The following is a 14,835-nucleotide window of genomic DNA, read 5'->3' on the forward strand; positions in this document are numbered from 1 at the left end:
CACTGGAACCGGTGCTCTTACTCGCTGTGCTACCTGGCCGCCCCTAACTACATCAATCTTAACAAGCATTTATTAAGCACCTACTATGTGCAAGGCACTGGGCTAGACTCTGGGAAGACAGAGACAAAAATCAACTAGCCCCTGCCCTCAAGAAGCTTATAGTCTCTACTGAGGAAGCAACAAAATGCACACAAAGTATACTAAGTAATTTCAAGAAGGAGGAAGCACAAACACCTGGAAAGGTCAGGAAATGCGTCATGGAAAAAATGGCACCTGCTGAAGGGAGTCAGGAGCAGAAGTGGGGACAGAATGCATTCCAGACGTGGGAAGACAGCCTGTGCAAAGGAATGGTGGTGGGGGATGGAATGTGTGTGCAGACCTTTTTTGTAAAATGAGGAGGTTGGAAAAGATGGTTTCTGAGGTGCTATCCAGAGCCAATCAATCAACAAGCAATTATTAAATAATTACTGTGTACAAAGCAAAGGTGTGCAGACCAGCCCGCAGGCTGATTTTACTGGTACAGAGAATGTATGAGGGGAAATTAGATTAAATAAGGCTGGGAAGGTGGGTGCCATGTCACAGAGGGCTCGGAATGCTAAGGAGACTTGAATAACAGGAGTACTATGGTCTGGTTAGTGTTTTTGCAATGCCATTTGGGCATCTTTAGGGCGAAAACTGTTACTGCATTTTGTTGGGTTTTATTTTTTAATGTACTCTGTATTTCTCACTCCTAGGAGAGTGCCTTGCACTTAGGAGGAAGCTGATTACTGATGCTTGTGGAATTGGATCAGATCACGTGGGAGGTGGGCTCTCTTTAGCCGATACATTCCTGAACACTGCAGTCAGTCTCTTCCTTTCTAAGGCTCATTCGTTGCTATGAATCCACTTCTTCACCAGTAAAATAAAAACAGGAATCCCTTGAAAAAGTTGGCATCAGGAAACATGACTGATCCCCATGTTGGATATGCACGTAGATAAGGCTGATGTTTGGAGAGGTATGACTTTCCCCTTGCTTTATCCCAAAGAATATAAAAAAGTGTTCCAGGGGCAATCAAGAGGCACAGTGGATAGAACACTGGCCCTGGAGTTAGGAGGACCTGAGTTCAAATCCTGCTTAAGACCGTTACTAGCTGTGTGACCCTGGGCAAGTCACTTAACCCAGATTGCCTCCAAAAAAAAGTCTTCTAGTATCTTTTCTGTCATGATTTCTCATGGGTATTCCAGGAACACAGGGTCATCATCATCATCATCATCATTTCCCTTGTCTTGGACACTGTGTCTCTTATAATACAATCTAATTGCCTTTTTGGTTGCCATATAACACAGCTGACTCATTAGCTTTTCAATCCTCTATAATAGGGATATTATGAAGACTAATTCAGTTTGTAAAACTACAGTTTCTAAAAATGCTCCAAGCTCCTTAAACAAAGACATGATTAGCATACCAAGTGCTCACACAAATCACTGCCCTTAAAAATTCACAAATAAAGGGACTTTCTTTCTTTCATTCCCCAACATGTAGATTATCTTGAGTAAGACTGTCACAGAAACACCACATGCCTATTTCTAAATTTTCAGCACCCACCCTAGTGTATGGCACATAGTAGGCACTTAAAAGTTTGTAGACCAATCACTTTTATTTCTCTGATCTCCGTCCCACCAAGAGATATGGCAACAAATTTAGCCCAGCCCTTAACTTGAACCCAGATCATCAAACACTGGGAATATTAGACTTTGGGGGTCCCATCCTGTACCAAAGACCTGAAAGATGTAAGTTTAATATGATTAAAATAGCAGCAACCACAGCCTTTTTTTTTTTTAACTTTAGTGAAAAGATGTCAGACCCATGATTTCATTAGTATAAGGAACTCCTGGCTTGGAAACACATTCCACGGATGCCAATGAGTCATTCCTCTATTATTTTTATAGTCCTAGAATCCAAAGATTAGACAGACTCTGGTCTTTGAGAAGTGCCTGGGACTCTGAGGTTAAGTGACTAGCTCAGAGTCACAAAGCTGGTTCCTATGGGAGGCAGGCTTTCCTGACTCCAGAGTAGGCTCTTTAGTGACTACAAACACTGCCTCTATTCATTGTTATGAGTTGTAATGTGGAGTGGAGAGGGGAGACAGATAATAGCATATGACAGCATTAGATGTAATCATGATGCCATTTGTAGAGTTCTTCTTGAACTTTCCCCAAGCACTTCTGGGTCTATCATCTCATTTGATCATAACAATACTCCTATGAGGAAGACAGAGATTAAATTTCATTATTTCTATTTGATATATGAAGAAACTAGGGCATAGATCCAGACTGGAACTAGAAATGTAAGGCCACTTGAGAGTGATCCTATGTTCCCCACATTTCCAGACTTTCAAAACTGGGGTCATACCAGAGCAGACTCACATTTCTTAGAGTGTCCTTGTCTTGTTTTTGATAGGGTATGACTCTGGGCTACACTAAACTGCCCAGGGTTAAATCTTTTTAGAGAAGTTTCCCATCCCCACCATTACCATCATCACTCCCACCAGCAACAGCAGCACCACTACTACTCCCATCAGCACCCCACCACCACCACTACCATGACCACCATGAGCACCCCCACAACAAGAGCTAGCTCAGTTCAGATTAGTCTTCCTAGACTGGGCCAGAACTTGGCCTTTTAGGATCTCAACATCCCAGAGTGGAGAGGAACTTCAGGAACCATCCAATATAATTTATACAACAATACAAACCAACACCCTTGCCAAATGAGCTATCCAGCCTTTGCTTTGAAGACTTTCAGTGAAGGGGTACTCACTACCTCTCAAAATATCCCATTCTCTGTTGGCACAGTTTCAATTCAACCCTTCCTTGCATTAAGCCTAAAATTGTCATTTTTGCAGCTTTCCCCCATAATTCTTATGAAATCACAGGTCCAGTTAGACCCAAACCATACTGAATAAGTCTACTTCCTTCTTCCATACAGCCCTTCAAATGGTGGCATCTGAAAAGTCATTTTTTCAGTTGTGTCTGACTCTTTGTAACCTTACTTGGGGTTTTCTTGAAAAAGACGGTAGAATGGTTTCCCATTCGTTCTCTAGCTCATTTTACAGCTGATAAAACTGAGTCAAACAGGGTTAAGTGACTTACCCAGCATCACACAGCTAGTAAATATCTGAGGCTGGATTTGAACACAAGAAAATGAGTCTTCCTAACTCTAAACCCAGCACTCTATCTGCTATACTACCTAGCTGCCCCATTTTAAGAACTTCTCCTGGCTAAATATTCTTAATTCTTTCAGCCAGTCTTCATATGGTGCCATTCTGGTTGCCTCCCTCTGGACACTCTCCAGCTTATCAATGCCCTTCTTAAAGTGTGGTGCTAAAAACTGACCAAAAGTGGTTTATTCAGGACCCAGGACAACAGGAACATCTCCTCCCTCTTCCTGGACACTGTGACTCTTATAATGTTACCTAAGATTTTAATTTCCTTTTTGGTCACCATATAACACTTGCCACACTCTGGTCTTGCAATCCTCTACAACCGCTAGGTCATTCCACAATTCAGAGGAACTAGGAGTGCTTCCTCCATCTTTTACTGGGGTTGTCAATTTTAGTGACCCCAAGTATGAAGCTCTATGTTTATCCCTCTTCAATTTCACCTTATTAGATTCAATTCAGTATTTTATGGTCAAGATATTTTTGGATCTTGACCCTATGGCTCCTAGTTTTGTATTTTCTATAAACTCGGCAGGAAATTCTACCCATCCAAATGATCCATAATGATATTAAACAGCATAGGATCAGGGTCAAATTCCTGAGCCCCTTCCCTAGAAACTTCATTCCAATTTCACACTGAATCATTAGTGAATGACTGCTCTTTCTAATTGACCATTCAACCAATTCCAAATCCACCTAACTCTATGAACCTCTGAATCATCTCTCCTTATTTTCCATAAGAGACTTTGTCAAATGTTTCCTAAAAAAGTAGGTGACATATTATAGTTAGGGCATTTTCCTGAGCTATCTGTCTAGCTCACCTGTCAAAAAAGGATATGAGATTAACTTGACATGACTAGTTCTTGATGAAGCTTCTTTGTGTCTATTACCTCTTTTTCTAGACTTTCACTGAGGTCATCTCCAGTAATCCTGATCTATATCTTCCCATTGGAACCAGATGGCTCTGGAGGAGAGAGTGAGGCTGGTGACTTTGTATAGCCCTCCCTCACTGAAATCTAATTCACTTGTAAGTCATGACATCTCCTTTCTGATATCATGGTCCTCCTCAAAAATGAAGGACTAACAACAGAACAGAAGCAGAAGGACAGGACAGAACAGAATGGTACAGGCACTGTCTTAGGTACTGAACTTTCCACCATATAAGCCTGCTACAGTCAGAGAACCATCTCTATCTTGCTCTGGAAGTCAGAAATCATATAACACGAGATAATAACAATGCATTCTTCACTCTTAGAGGTTATTTTGTTGAAAGTGTAGCCATGAAATCTCAAGAGGCAAGAAAAGCAGAGCTGAGCTTAAGCACAAAGTTGCTGTAAGCATAAGCCAAGGAATTGAGGTTACATCCAAGATACCCTGTGTGAGGTTAGAACCAGAGGGAAAGCAAGACTCATCCCTGCTGTTTTAAGACTTAAAAAAAAGAAATGGTAAAGTCCTGGGACAGAAGAGACTGACTCACCAAAGTCACAGAGCTATCAGACTGGCCCATCCCCAAGACTTGCAGCAAAGGTCCCCCCGGTTTTCTCAGAGTGGTACAACTCTGGGCTGTAGCCTTTTATTGAGCTATAATGAACTGCTTGTAACCAAGATATGGCTTTTCAATGATTCACCAAACCTCAGTTTGACCCATCACTGCAGGAGCCTATTTCTAAGGCCAATCAAGGAGAAAAAAGCGGCCACCTTGTCAGCGGGCATACCAGACATCCTCTCAAATTGCCCAGGCAGCTTTGCACGTGCAATTGGGAGACTGAGGCATTTCCCCACCCATACTTTGGGCATCCATGCAGCTTCTGGGCAGATGAAGACTTAAGGTTTGATCCCAAAGATTATGAATTGCTCTCTGGGAGCAGTATAAACTCCTCAGCTGACCGTGTGGACAGGAATCACCTCTTCCAGGGTACCATATTGTTCATTATTATTAATAGCTGTTAAATTAATTCTCTAAAAAAAATGACCACTCCCCCATCCATCTAGGGCCAAACAAGTTTTGGGGGAATGATGGTGGGGTGGGTGGAACAAACTATAATCTGCCCATAAGCCTTAGGAATACAGGGCTAAGGGTGAACAAAAATTTAAAGAAAACATAAAAATGATCTTACCTGTCTTGTTGACTTTGACCATCTTGGGAGCTGTAGGTGAGGGTGGGATGTTTGAACATAAGTATGTGTGTGTGTGTGTGTGTGTGTGTGTGTGTGTGTGTGTGTGTGTATAGGAGGGTCCAGTGTGGGAAGGTAGGATATGTCTGGGGGTGAAGGTGGTGGCAGGATACACGTGAGTGAGTGGAGGGCATCTCTGTGGAGTCAGGCAGGGGGTTATGCCATGGATGGGGTATATGCAAATGTTATGAGTCAAGCTAAAATGCAGGTAGGCCTAATCATTTTCTCAAACTCTTTTCAAGGTCATTCTAAATGGTACCCTGGAGGAGAAAGTCCACCTATGTGGGTGCTGAGTGCACTTTCTCTCTCTCTCTTTTTTAAAATTTTAATTGTTTTAAAATCTTGCCCGAGAAACACCAACTCTAGTCACTTATCTGAAAGAGCTCTTGTAAACTGTGCTGAAAAGAGAAGGTATTTAAAGGACCATTTTCCCCCCTAATGATAGCTTTCTTTGCCTTCAGTGTCACCAAAGTTAAAAATGAGGACCAAAATGGTTCTTGTCAACTGACTACTAGAAACACAATTCAGAGCTGCTGCAAATGATCTTTGACTTCTAGAGTAATATAGAGTCCAGTCATATGATCTAAACAGGAGACTGGGCATCTTTTGTGATGTAGGAATTACAGTTCCTATGTGTGCAGGTCAAGAGTGCTGGTTTTCTTGAAGCTTTTGGCTCCCACTTGAAGTGGTTTCCACAAAGGAAGTTCTTATTGACTTGGAGTTGGATTTCTTATTGACATGGAGACTGTGAGAAGCAGTGTGGCATGAACTCTAGATAAGGCCAACTCTTGGAGTCAGGAAAACCTGGGTTCCCGATATTCCTAAGTCCTGCATTTGACACATACTAGCTTTAAGCAGGCAAGAGCACGTCACTTAAACTCTCAGTGTCCCAGACAACTCTGTAAAGACCTTGAAGTCTTCAGGCTTTAGAAGAAGGGGGTTTATATACTGGGAGATGCCCATACTGATGACATCTCAGGTCCAGACCAAACATAACAATAGTAATTAAGAATAATAATGAAGACTGTTTATATTATTGATAATCTATTAAAAACTGATTTGAAAATATATTTTCGATGTAATTATTACTCAACACCTAGTAATCATACTAAGAAAAAAGTACTCAAGACCACCCTCTACATTTTCACGTGCAGCCATCATGCTTTCAATGAGCTTCACGGTCATAGAAAAAAAAAATCCAATCCATTGTTTAAAAGAGGTAAAATTCCACGGCCTTCTGTCATCCTCTTTTCATTCAAATTTAGGATGTCCTCTCTAGTAAAGGTAATGGGCAGGGAGAATGCATTATGAGTCACCTGATTAGATAAACTAAATTTGGTATGGGTTAATGTTTCTTTATTAGTGGAAGGTATGTCTCATGCCTGTAAAACACTATTTAGCATAAAATGAAGAGGAAGCTACCAAAAAGCTAGAGAGATGGTGGGGGAGAAGACATGCACTAATGACACCCCTTTCAAACGGGTTTATTTGAAACATTCAGAAAAGAACGAGAATTGCATGGAAAGCCAAAAACAACGACAAAAAAAAAAAACCCAAACAAAACCAGAGACCCAAAGGAATATACAAGGAATCCTTTCCACACACACAGGGACTTGTATTGAGAGATACAAGGTAGACAGTCCAGCCCTGCCCCAGTATTTTTCAATGCTGGGGGTGGGGTGGGGTGGGGAGGAGAAGGGGTGTGGAGCTGGTTTGAAAAGAATAGAGAATTAATTCACCAAATACCTAAAGTATGGTCCTTCAGAGTTTTTATTCACATCTTCTACCCACTTAGCTACATTATATTCTCTTTTGAACCATGGGTTTAAATACCTGCAGAAAGCAATGGAAGGAACAGAGAAAGCAGAAGAACAAGATAGAAAAATCTGAGAACACACGGGACAAGCTTAGCAAGGATGTCTTACCCCTTCAAATGCAAACAAACCAGGGTGGGTGGTGGGTGGTGATGGGGATGAGGTGAGTGGTGACTATGCCATCTGTACAAGGGCATGGGGGGGGGGAATCTCAGCTACAACAAGGCTCGAGGCAATCCCTCTGGAATGTATCAGTGTATCCGGAGAACAGTTTTGGATGGGCTCCCTAAGGGACTTTGAGGTACTACTCACAGTCCTTCACAGTCTCCTCCCCAAATGATTTTACTCCAACCATTTCCTGCTAAATGGCTTTGGCCATTCAGAGTGCAACCAATCCAATTTGCTCTCTGGGGAAACTTTAAGAATACCAGAAAGAGAAAAAAACTCTTGACTTTAGGACCACAGATTTGGAGCTGGGAAAGGGACCTTAGTGGTCAGCTAACCCAGGAGTTCTTAACCTGCGGTTTGTGAACTTGTTTAAAAAAATTTTTTTTTGATAACTGTATTTTCAATATAATTGGTTTCCTTTGTCATCCTAGGCTTTTTATTGTATGCGCTTAAAAATATTATTCTGAGGAGGGGTTCATAGACTTCACCTATCTGCCAAGGGTGTTTATGACCCAAAAAAAGGTTAAGAACCCCTGATCTAGTCCAACTGATTCATTTTGCAGATGAGAAAACTGAGGCCTATAAAGAGATGAACTGATTTACTCAAGGTAACATGTGTAATAAGGGACAAATCCAGAATTTGCACCGAAGTCCTCTGGCTTCCGATCCAGTGATCTTTCTATACAGTACCACCAGTCTGCTTTCTCTGTGCTTCTCTCCATCCAGGAACAGTGCAAGATGGGGAGTCTCTATGAGACTTACGCTTGAGAAGCAACAAGAAGCCTTGGATTCCAGAGCCATTAACATTATAGCCGTCACATAATACAGTCATATAACAATTATAGCCCCGTATAGGTATAGGACTCTACAAAATTACTGAGGATGGTTCATGGTGTTTAGTTGTGGCTGCAACGTATATCCCTCCCGTCTTTTGTGCATTCCAGCCTTCAGTCATTTAGGCTGAAATTAAAAAATGACCCGTGAGAGCCACCATCCAAGTAACTCTATTTTAAGTTGGGTGTCTGGGGTACAAGGTCATCACAGATGGCTCATCGAATTTCCTTCCTGAGAGAGGCACTATGTATGTCTGAACATATGCCTGGAGGGTCCAAAGAAGAAAAAACTTTAGGGAGAAAAGATTACAGTCTCAAGAGGATTGATTTTTAGGTCTGAGTTTTGCCTTTTGGGTCAAATGACAATCCCCTCAGGTTTTTGTACCTGCAAGAATTTTTAAATTCAAATAATGGAACATGTGAGGAATCAGGAAGCCTGGAGGAGTTTTCTCATCAGTAACACAAATAGATTATGCTTTTTCTCTTGCCCACATCACAGAGGCATTTGTGGGAATTGATCAGATCAGTCCCATAAAACCATGTAAGGGCCTCAGAAATAAGCCAGAGCCAAACATAAAAGTATGTGGTTTTATGATGACAAAGTCTATTCTTTCCATCTTTATTTAGTTCTTAAACAGCTTACCAGTGGATTTGATTTATACTCATAATTCTGTAGTTTTATTTTTCTTAAGCACGTCAGATTTTTCTTTCTCTCCAGATTTGACCCTTTCTCTCTTCCCTTCATTTTTAGATGTACCCAACGTATTGCGCCATTGAAAACCAGAAAGTTCAGTCTGTGAAAGAAGGGTTTGTTTGAAGAGCTTCTGAGACCATTTTTGCCAATGGATGCTCTGTCCCCCAAGTGGGGAACCAGCCTGCAACAGAGCCTTGCTGTTAGCCACAACCACCTCCAATGGGTCTTTTTTACAGAGAGAGAGCAAATCAAAACTTGCTTGAAGCTCTCAATAGAGTCTCTGAACCCAAAGTAAAAGTAGAAAAAGCCAATACAGCCACAGATGGAGTGCTAGTTAAAGCTCTGGGCTGGCGGGAGGACATTAGAGAAAGCCCATGCAGCTGTTACCAGGTAAGACACTGACATAGCCATACCACGAACTTAGACACTCACAGGCCCCCTGCAACTGCAGGGACCTGAAGGCCAGGTTGCTCCCTGCACTTCAAATGCAAATTCAAAGGACATATCATAGAGACAATGGCTCTCAGAAGGAGCTTAAAGCTACAAGGCTTGACATTCACAAGGTCAGCTTCACTCTTTCCAACTGGGTAGCATTTCAGAGGGTTGGAATCTCTTTACTTAAGGCCGTGGAATAGAGCCTTTCGCTTGCTTCTTTTAGGGATATCTGCCCTTTAAGCATTTGCAGTTATCATCCCAATGATGTCAAGGCATGGTGGTCGGATTGATGGAATTAAATCAAATTGCCCTGAAACCTACCTACTAGGCCTACATGACTTAACTTTGCCTCATAGCGCAGCATGCAAGAAATGCCTCATACCCAGGCTTGAGAGTGTTTTGTTTTGTTTTGTTTTGTTTTTAATTCTTCAGGCTGGAAAGGCAAGGGGAGCTTAGCTAGTGCCGGCTGCATCAGGAACATCTCCAAGCAGTCACAGGGGGCTTCATCGTAAATCAAATAACTAAGCTCAGATAAGGAGGAGTAATTGGCAGCCCAGAATAAAGGGGCAGATGGAAACTGACCTGTGGTCCTGACTCCCTGTCAAAGGGGGGTCGGAAAGCCCTGGGCTTATGGCTTGGGTTGGGGTTGGCTGGTCGAGGGAGTGCCCAGGCTCGGATGCTTGGGGCTCCCTCCTGCAAAAACACAATATATAATAGAAAGTCTAAGCCAAAAAAAAAAAAAAGGTCAGTATTACGTACAACAGTGAGGAATATGTACACGCTCTGAGGAAAAACAATGCAGATTGAACAAAGATACCACAGGCTGTCAAACAGCAAAGCAGGCGTCTTCATGTTGTACTCCTCAGGATAAAGGCATTCCCCTGCTTGGCCTCACCACCTTCAGCAGAATGCTACTCTCCCAAATGAGGCCCTCTACAAGTCGGACTGAAGGAGATTTCCTTCTCTGTGGGATGTGCCTAACTATGAGAGAAAAACCCCACCTGACACCTAACCTTTTGTTCTTGTCATAGTCACCCAACGGATATCACTATATCAAAATTGAGGGGGGAAGTACCCAATAAATCTGGAAAACAGTAGGTATTTTAAGGTATCAGCGGAATCCACACGTATTGGGAATGCTTACAGTTTTTTATCTCTTTATTGAAACTGTTTAGATATAATAAAAGGGGTACATGAGATAATCAGTGGTCAGTTTCCACAGGCTTGGTGTTATTATTGTTATACTATTATTAAAGGGAAATATGTTATTAAGTATATAATTAAAGGGAAATAAATACAGGACCACATTTTGGAAAATCAATAAAAACTCTGAAATTTTACCAGTTGGTTTGTTTCTCACCTACAAAGATGACTCATGGCCAACTTCTTTTTTTTTTACATTTGATGGGCTCTCAGGCCAAGTTTTTCAAAAGTTATTTGTAGCATCAGGTTTTGTTTTTTTTTAGCAAGGCTTTGGGAAATTTATAACAAAAGATAATCATGTAATTACTCTAGAAAAGTATTATACTGATCCCACTTTATCCCTTTGGTACCAATAAAAACTAAATAACTCTTTGGTCCCCAAACCCATGGCTCTATTCTAATGTCAGTGTCATCTCCCCCCCTCCCCAAATTTTAGAGATCTTTAAGCCTTGTTATAGGAAATACAGTTGGAAAATTAAAGAGTACATAAAGAAAATAATAGAGAAAAATTTGCCCTTTATCAATTTCACTCTAGGGAGCAACTGGATGAAACACAACTAAGTAACCCTTAGCTTAGGTATTATTGGGTAGTAGCCCCATGCAAAAAACAAAAACAAAAAACCCCAAACAACATTCCAAGAAGAGTTTATCAACAGTAAGGCCTAAAGCACCTGAGTGCTTTGGGAGTGTGTAAGATAAACTCTCAGAGCTTGGGAGTTAATGGTGTCATTTTCTATTGCCATTCTGAGTCATGCAATGGAATTACTGGAATTGCCCATTATTTCCCAGTGGATAACGAATCCTCTATGTAAACTTTGACAAGCCACTTACAGACAATACCATTCATCTTGGAAGATCCAAATTTCAGGGCAATGTTATTATACCTGGACTAAAAAAGGTAGGGCATATGATGGAAATGCTAACGTAAGTTTCTAGCAAGCAGTTAACAAAATACTTGATATTCAGGCTTTTTTTTTTCCAAAAACAAAACCAACTAAAAAAAATCATTAGTAAGGTATGAAACAGCAAGTGAGATTCTGGGAATAATAATTATCATCAGAGTAAGAGAGAAGTAAAGATTCTGATACGGGGCAAGGGTAATGGAAATTGAACTGGGCGATAAGCATTATATATGAAGATATGGATTAGGGCTATGCTAGATTCCAGGAAGGTAGTTGAAGAATTTAATTAAGCTTGGTTTTATACATATATATATGTATATATATATTTAAAAAGAGAGACAGAAAAGAGTGCAAGGTAATTGCATTATTCTAAAATATTTAAGTGTGAACTTGTTCCTCTCTTATTTAATTTTTTGCCTGTACAATCTTATGTACAATGCCATATTCAAAAATGTTGATGCCTCTTAAGGTGCAGAAAAAATGTAAATGGCCTTTTAAGTCTCTTTTCATAAGTGTGATAGTAATGCTTTATTTTGACTAGTCTGAGAGAATGCTTAGATTGCAGCCATGAAAATCTCTAAGCAGCAGCTTCAAGTGGGAGATCATCCAAGTATAGTTGGACTCTTTCCTAATGCTTTCAAGGTGGGAGTGAGTATTGGGGAGAAAAAGAGAGTTATCTCTCTGGAATGGTTGAACCCAGTGTGATGAAAAAAAAAAAAAGGAAAGTTAGCAGCATTCCCTTCAAACACTGAACCAAGTAACCACAAAGGAAAGTTACTGTAGAATTAAGCCTGAAACAAGGGTAGAGACCCTCACTGTCATTGAGTATTGCTATGGGCACAGTTGCGAAGATGCCTATGTAAAAAAGAAAAGTTATGGTTAATTTTCCAAGGGCAAAAAGAAGAGTTAAAAAGTAAGAATAAAGCAGATTATACCAAAGCATTGGTTTCTACTTTTTTGACCAGATGATCAATTAATTTGTAAATGATCAACCCATTTTCTTTAGAACAAATCACAAGGAACACTGGAGCCTCCTTTTTCATTAAAGGGTCAGACTTACTCAGTCGAATTAGATCGTGGTCTAAATCTTTTGCCTCTGACTTTCTTTCTGTTGCCTCCTAGATTACCTAAAATAGATGGGTTGGAGATAGAAGATTTCAGTAAGTATGCATGTAAATGAATATTATTTTAAATCTATTTGCTTAGAGCTTCTGATTCAGAAGACCACTTTCCTCAATCAGATATGTATTTCAAAGCATCCTACAGCCCTATCTAGAGTTATGTAGTACACCCTAGCTGTTAAATCCTCTCATATTTATCATTAATAAGTGAGTTATACTTCTATTCCAAGGAAAAAACAGCTTGGATTCTCATACCATATTTACTTTCTTCTGCCAGGCATATAGTAGGTGATTAATAACTGCCCCTTGATTGGTGAACTGTTGACCTTAATGGTCTTATAAGGGAAAAGGAATAGAGAGAGAGGCTAATAAGAAACAATCCAGCCCAATGGAATCGGGAACTTGGGATGGCTCTACAAATGAATCTCAACGTTCCTTACCCTGCCATGAGTTACTTCGAGGTCTCCCATTTTCACAGATGTCTGAAATATGTTTTGTGTCTGGAATCCTCTCACTCCAGGAATGGGAGAGTCCATTTGACCTGAAATTGAAATAGACATGTCACGCTTACCTCTCTTCTTCTTAGCTTTCCAAGTTAGAAATTAGTAAACAGAACTGCTTACATCACTACATAATACATAATATAAGCAATAACTAAATTAATAATCTGGGAAAATGAAAGAATGAAGAGAAATAAAAAGTATTTCATGAAGAATAGAACTGCACAAAAATTGATTTAAGAAAAACCAAATACAAAGGAACCCCATTATAACATGGTTATTACTATTCTTGGTGTTGTTGCTGTTGTTAATCTCATCTCACCCAGGTTGGTAATTCAGGGACCACTCACAGGCCCAATCCCAATAAATAGTGATCAGCATGCAAGTTTTAACCCATCCCACTTCTAACCTGAGCCTGTCTGTGCTTCCTCAGGCAGCCTGGTAGTCTCACTCCCAGGAAGTCACCATATTGGAAAAGGATGTAATGAAGATGCCTGCTCAATTTTAGTCCTATTGCTTTTCAATGCTCCTGAGCTGAAGCGTAACACCAGCCTCAGCCTCCCCAGGAGCAGGGATCACAGGCGTGTACGCCATCATGCCCGGCTAACATGGTTCATTTAATAATTATTTAGTAATGGGCTTATGCTCAGAACACAGAGCAAAAAGCTTGATCTAGTCCATTTGCTTATAACGGGTCAGTGCTGTTTACCAATACCAGGGTTATAAAGAGGTTCTGCTGTACTTGTTTCTTAAGTATAAGGCCATGAGAAAATTTGATTAAGATTTACTCAAGACAAATATGATTAAGCCATAAAGGCGATACTGTTGTTTCCTTAGAAAGTAAGTCAACTTCCCCCCAGTGAATGGAGTTTCTTCCACCAATATCATCTAAAAGGTCTATTGACTCATTGAATAAATGCCAGTGAACTTGGTCAGACACAGATCACGGACACCTTTGTAGGTTGCCTCCATTAACCACTTTACTACCATTTGTATATTTGTGTCCCATCATCTTCAAATCTGTTAGAAACAAAATGGACAGACCTACCTGGTATCACACAAGAACCACTTCATGACATTCTACACACCCAGTAGCATGGAGGAAGAGTGAAAATACTCAACATATTTTCCGAGCTGCTTAAGATTTGCAACCTTGGGCCTTGAGGAAGTTCTGGGAACCACCCAAATACTTTTTCAGGTGTTTCTGTTGACTGCTTTTGCGCTTCAGAAAATGGCATCATACTTCAAATATCACACATCATGATGGAAAACTGTTACAAATCTTCCCTTAAAAGGGAGACTTCTTATTAAGCTATTTCTGATCAAGTAGTTAAGTGGGCACATCATGCACCAATACATTATTGGTTCTCTGAAGTTAAGATAACATTCTTCACCATTACTGGCTAATTAAGTGGTGTCCTATTTGGGGCAACAATAACAGAAATACCACTGAAATCTATTCAATTCCCTCCATTTATCTACTACATTACTTAATTTAAAACTCTTTTACTGAGCAAATATGCTTTTGCTATGGAAAACAGAAGCAGCCCAAACTCTTGTCCCCTTTAACTATGCCTGTCCCCTCTTTCCAAAACCAAAACAAAACAAAGCCCCAAAACAAAACAAAACAATCCAAAACAATAATAACAACAAAAAATATACACACACACACATAAAAATCACTCTCTTTGCTCCCTTCTCAAATTCTATATTCCTTATATATAAATTATCTTTTCTATTCTGGGTGGACAGTAACTTTTTATAATGAAATATAACAGTAAAATGAAAAAA

The 14,835-nt window shown here is 40.3% G+C and overlaps 1 protein-coding gene across 9 annotated transcripts in view; it reads right to left on the bottom strand.

Annotated features, from left to right (window-relative positions):
* ADAM22 (ADAM metallopeptidase domain 22) overlaps positions 1 to 14,835 on the bottom strand; it is a 270,825-nt gene that overhangs the window by 12,017 nt on the left and 243,973 nt on the right. For 5 of the 9 annotated variants that reach the window (XM_069086203.1, XM_069086208.1, XM_069086205.1 and 2 more), the window contains 2 exons: positions 12,985 to 13,085; positions 12,484 to 12,550 (listed from right to left, as the gene is read on the bottom strand). In XM_069086203.1, coding sequence (XP_068942304.1) covers positions 12,484 to 12,550; positions 12,985 to 13,085 — 168 coding nt within the window. Of the gene's footprint in view, positions 1 to 7,120; positions 7,208 to 9,900; positions 10,012 to 12,479; positions 12,551 to 12,984; positions 13,086 to 14,835 lie in introns of those variants that run through there. The other 4 variants (XM_069086212.1, XM_069086210.1, XM_069086211.1 and 1 more) reach the window with 4 other exon arrangements.

The sequence above is a fragment of the Petaurus breviceps genome, unplaced genomic scaffold, assembly GCF_028583685.1.
Source record: "Petaurus breviceps papuanus isolate PSGF00001 unplaced genomic scaffold, PetGlider_PUasm1.0 178, whole genome shotgun sequence".
In the NCBI taxonomy this organism is placed as follows: Eukaryota; Metazoa; Chordata; class Mammalia; order Diprotodontia; family Petauridae; genus Petaurus; species Petaurus breviceps.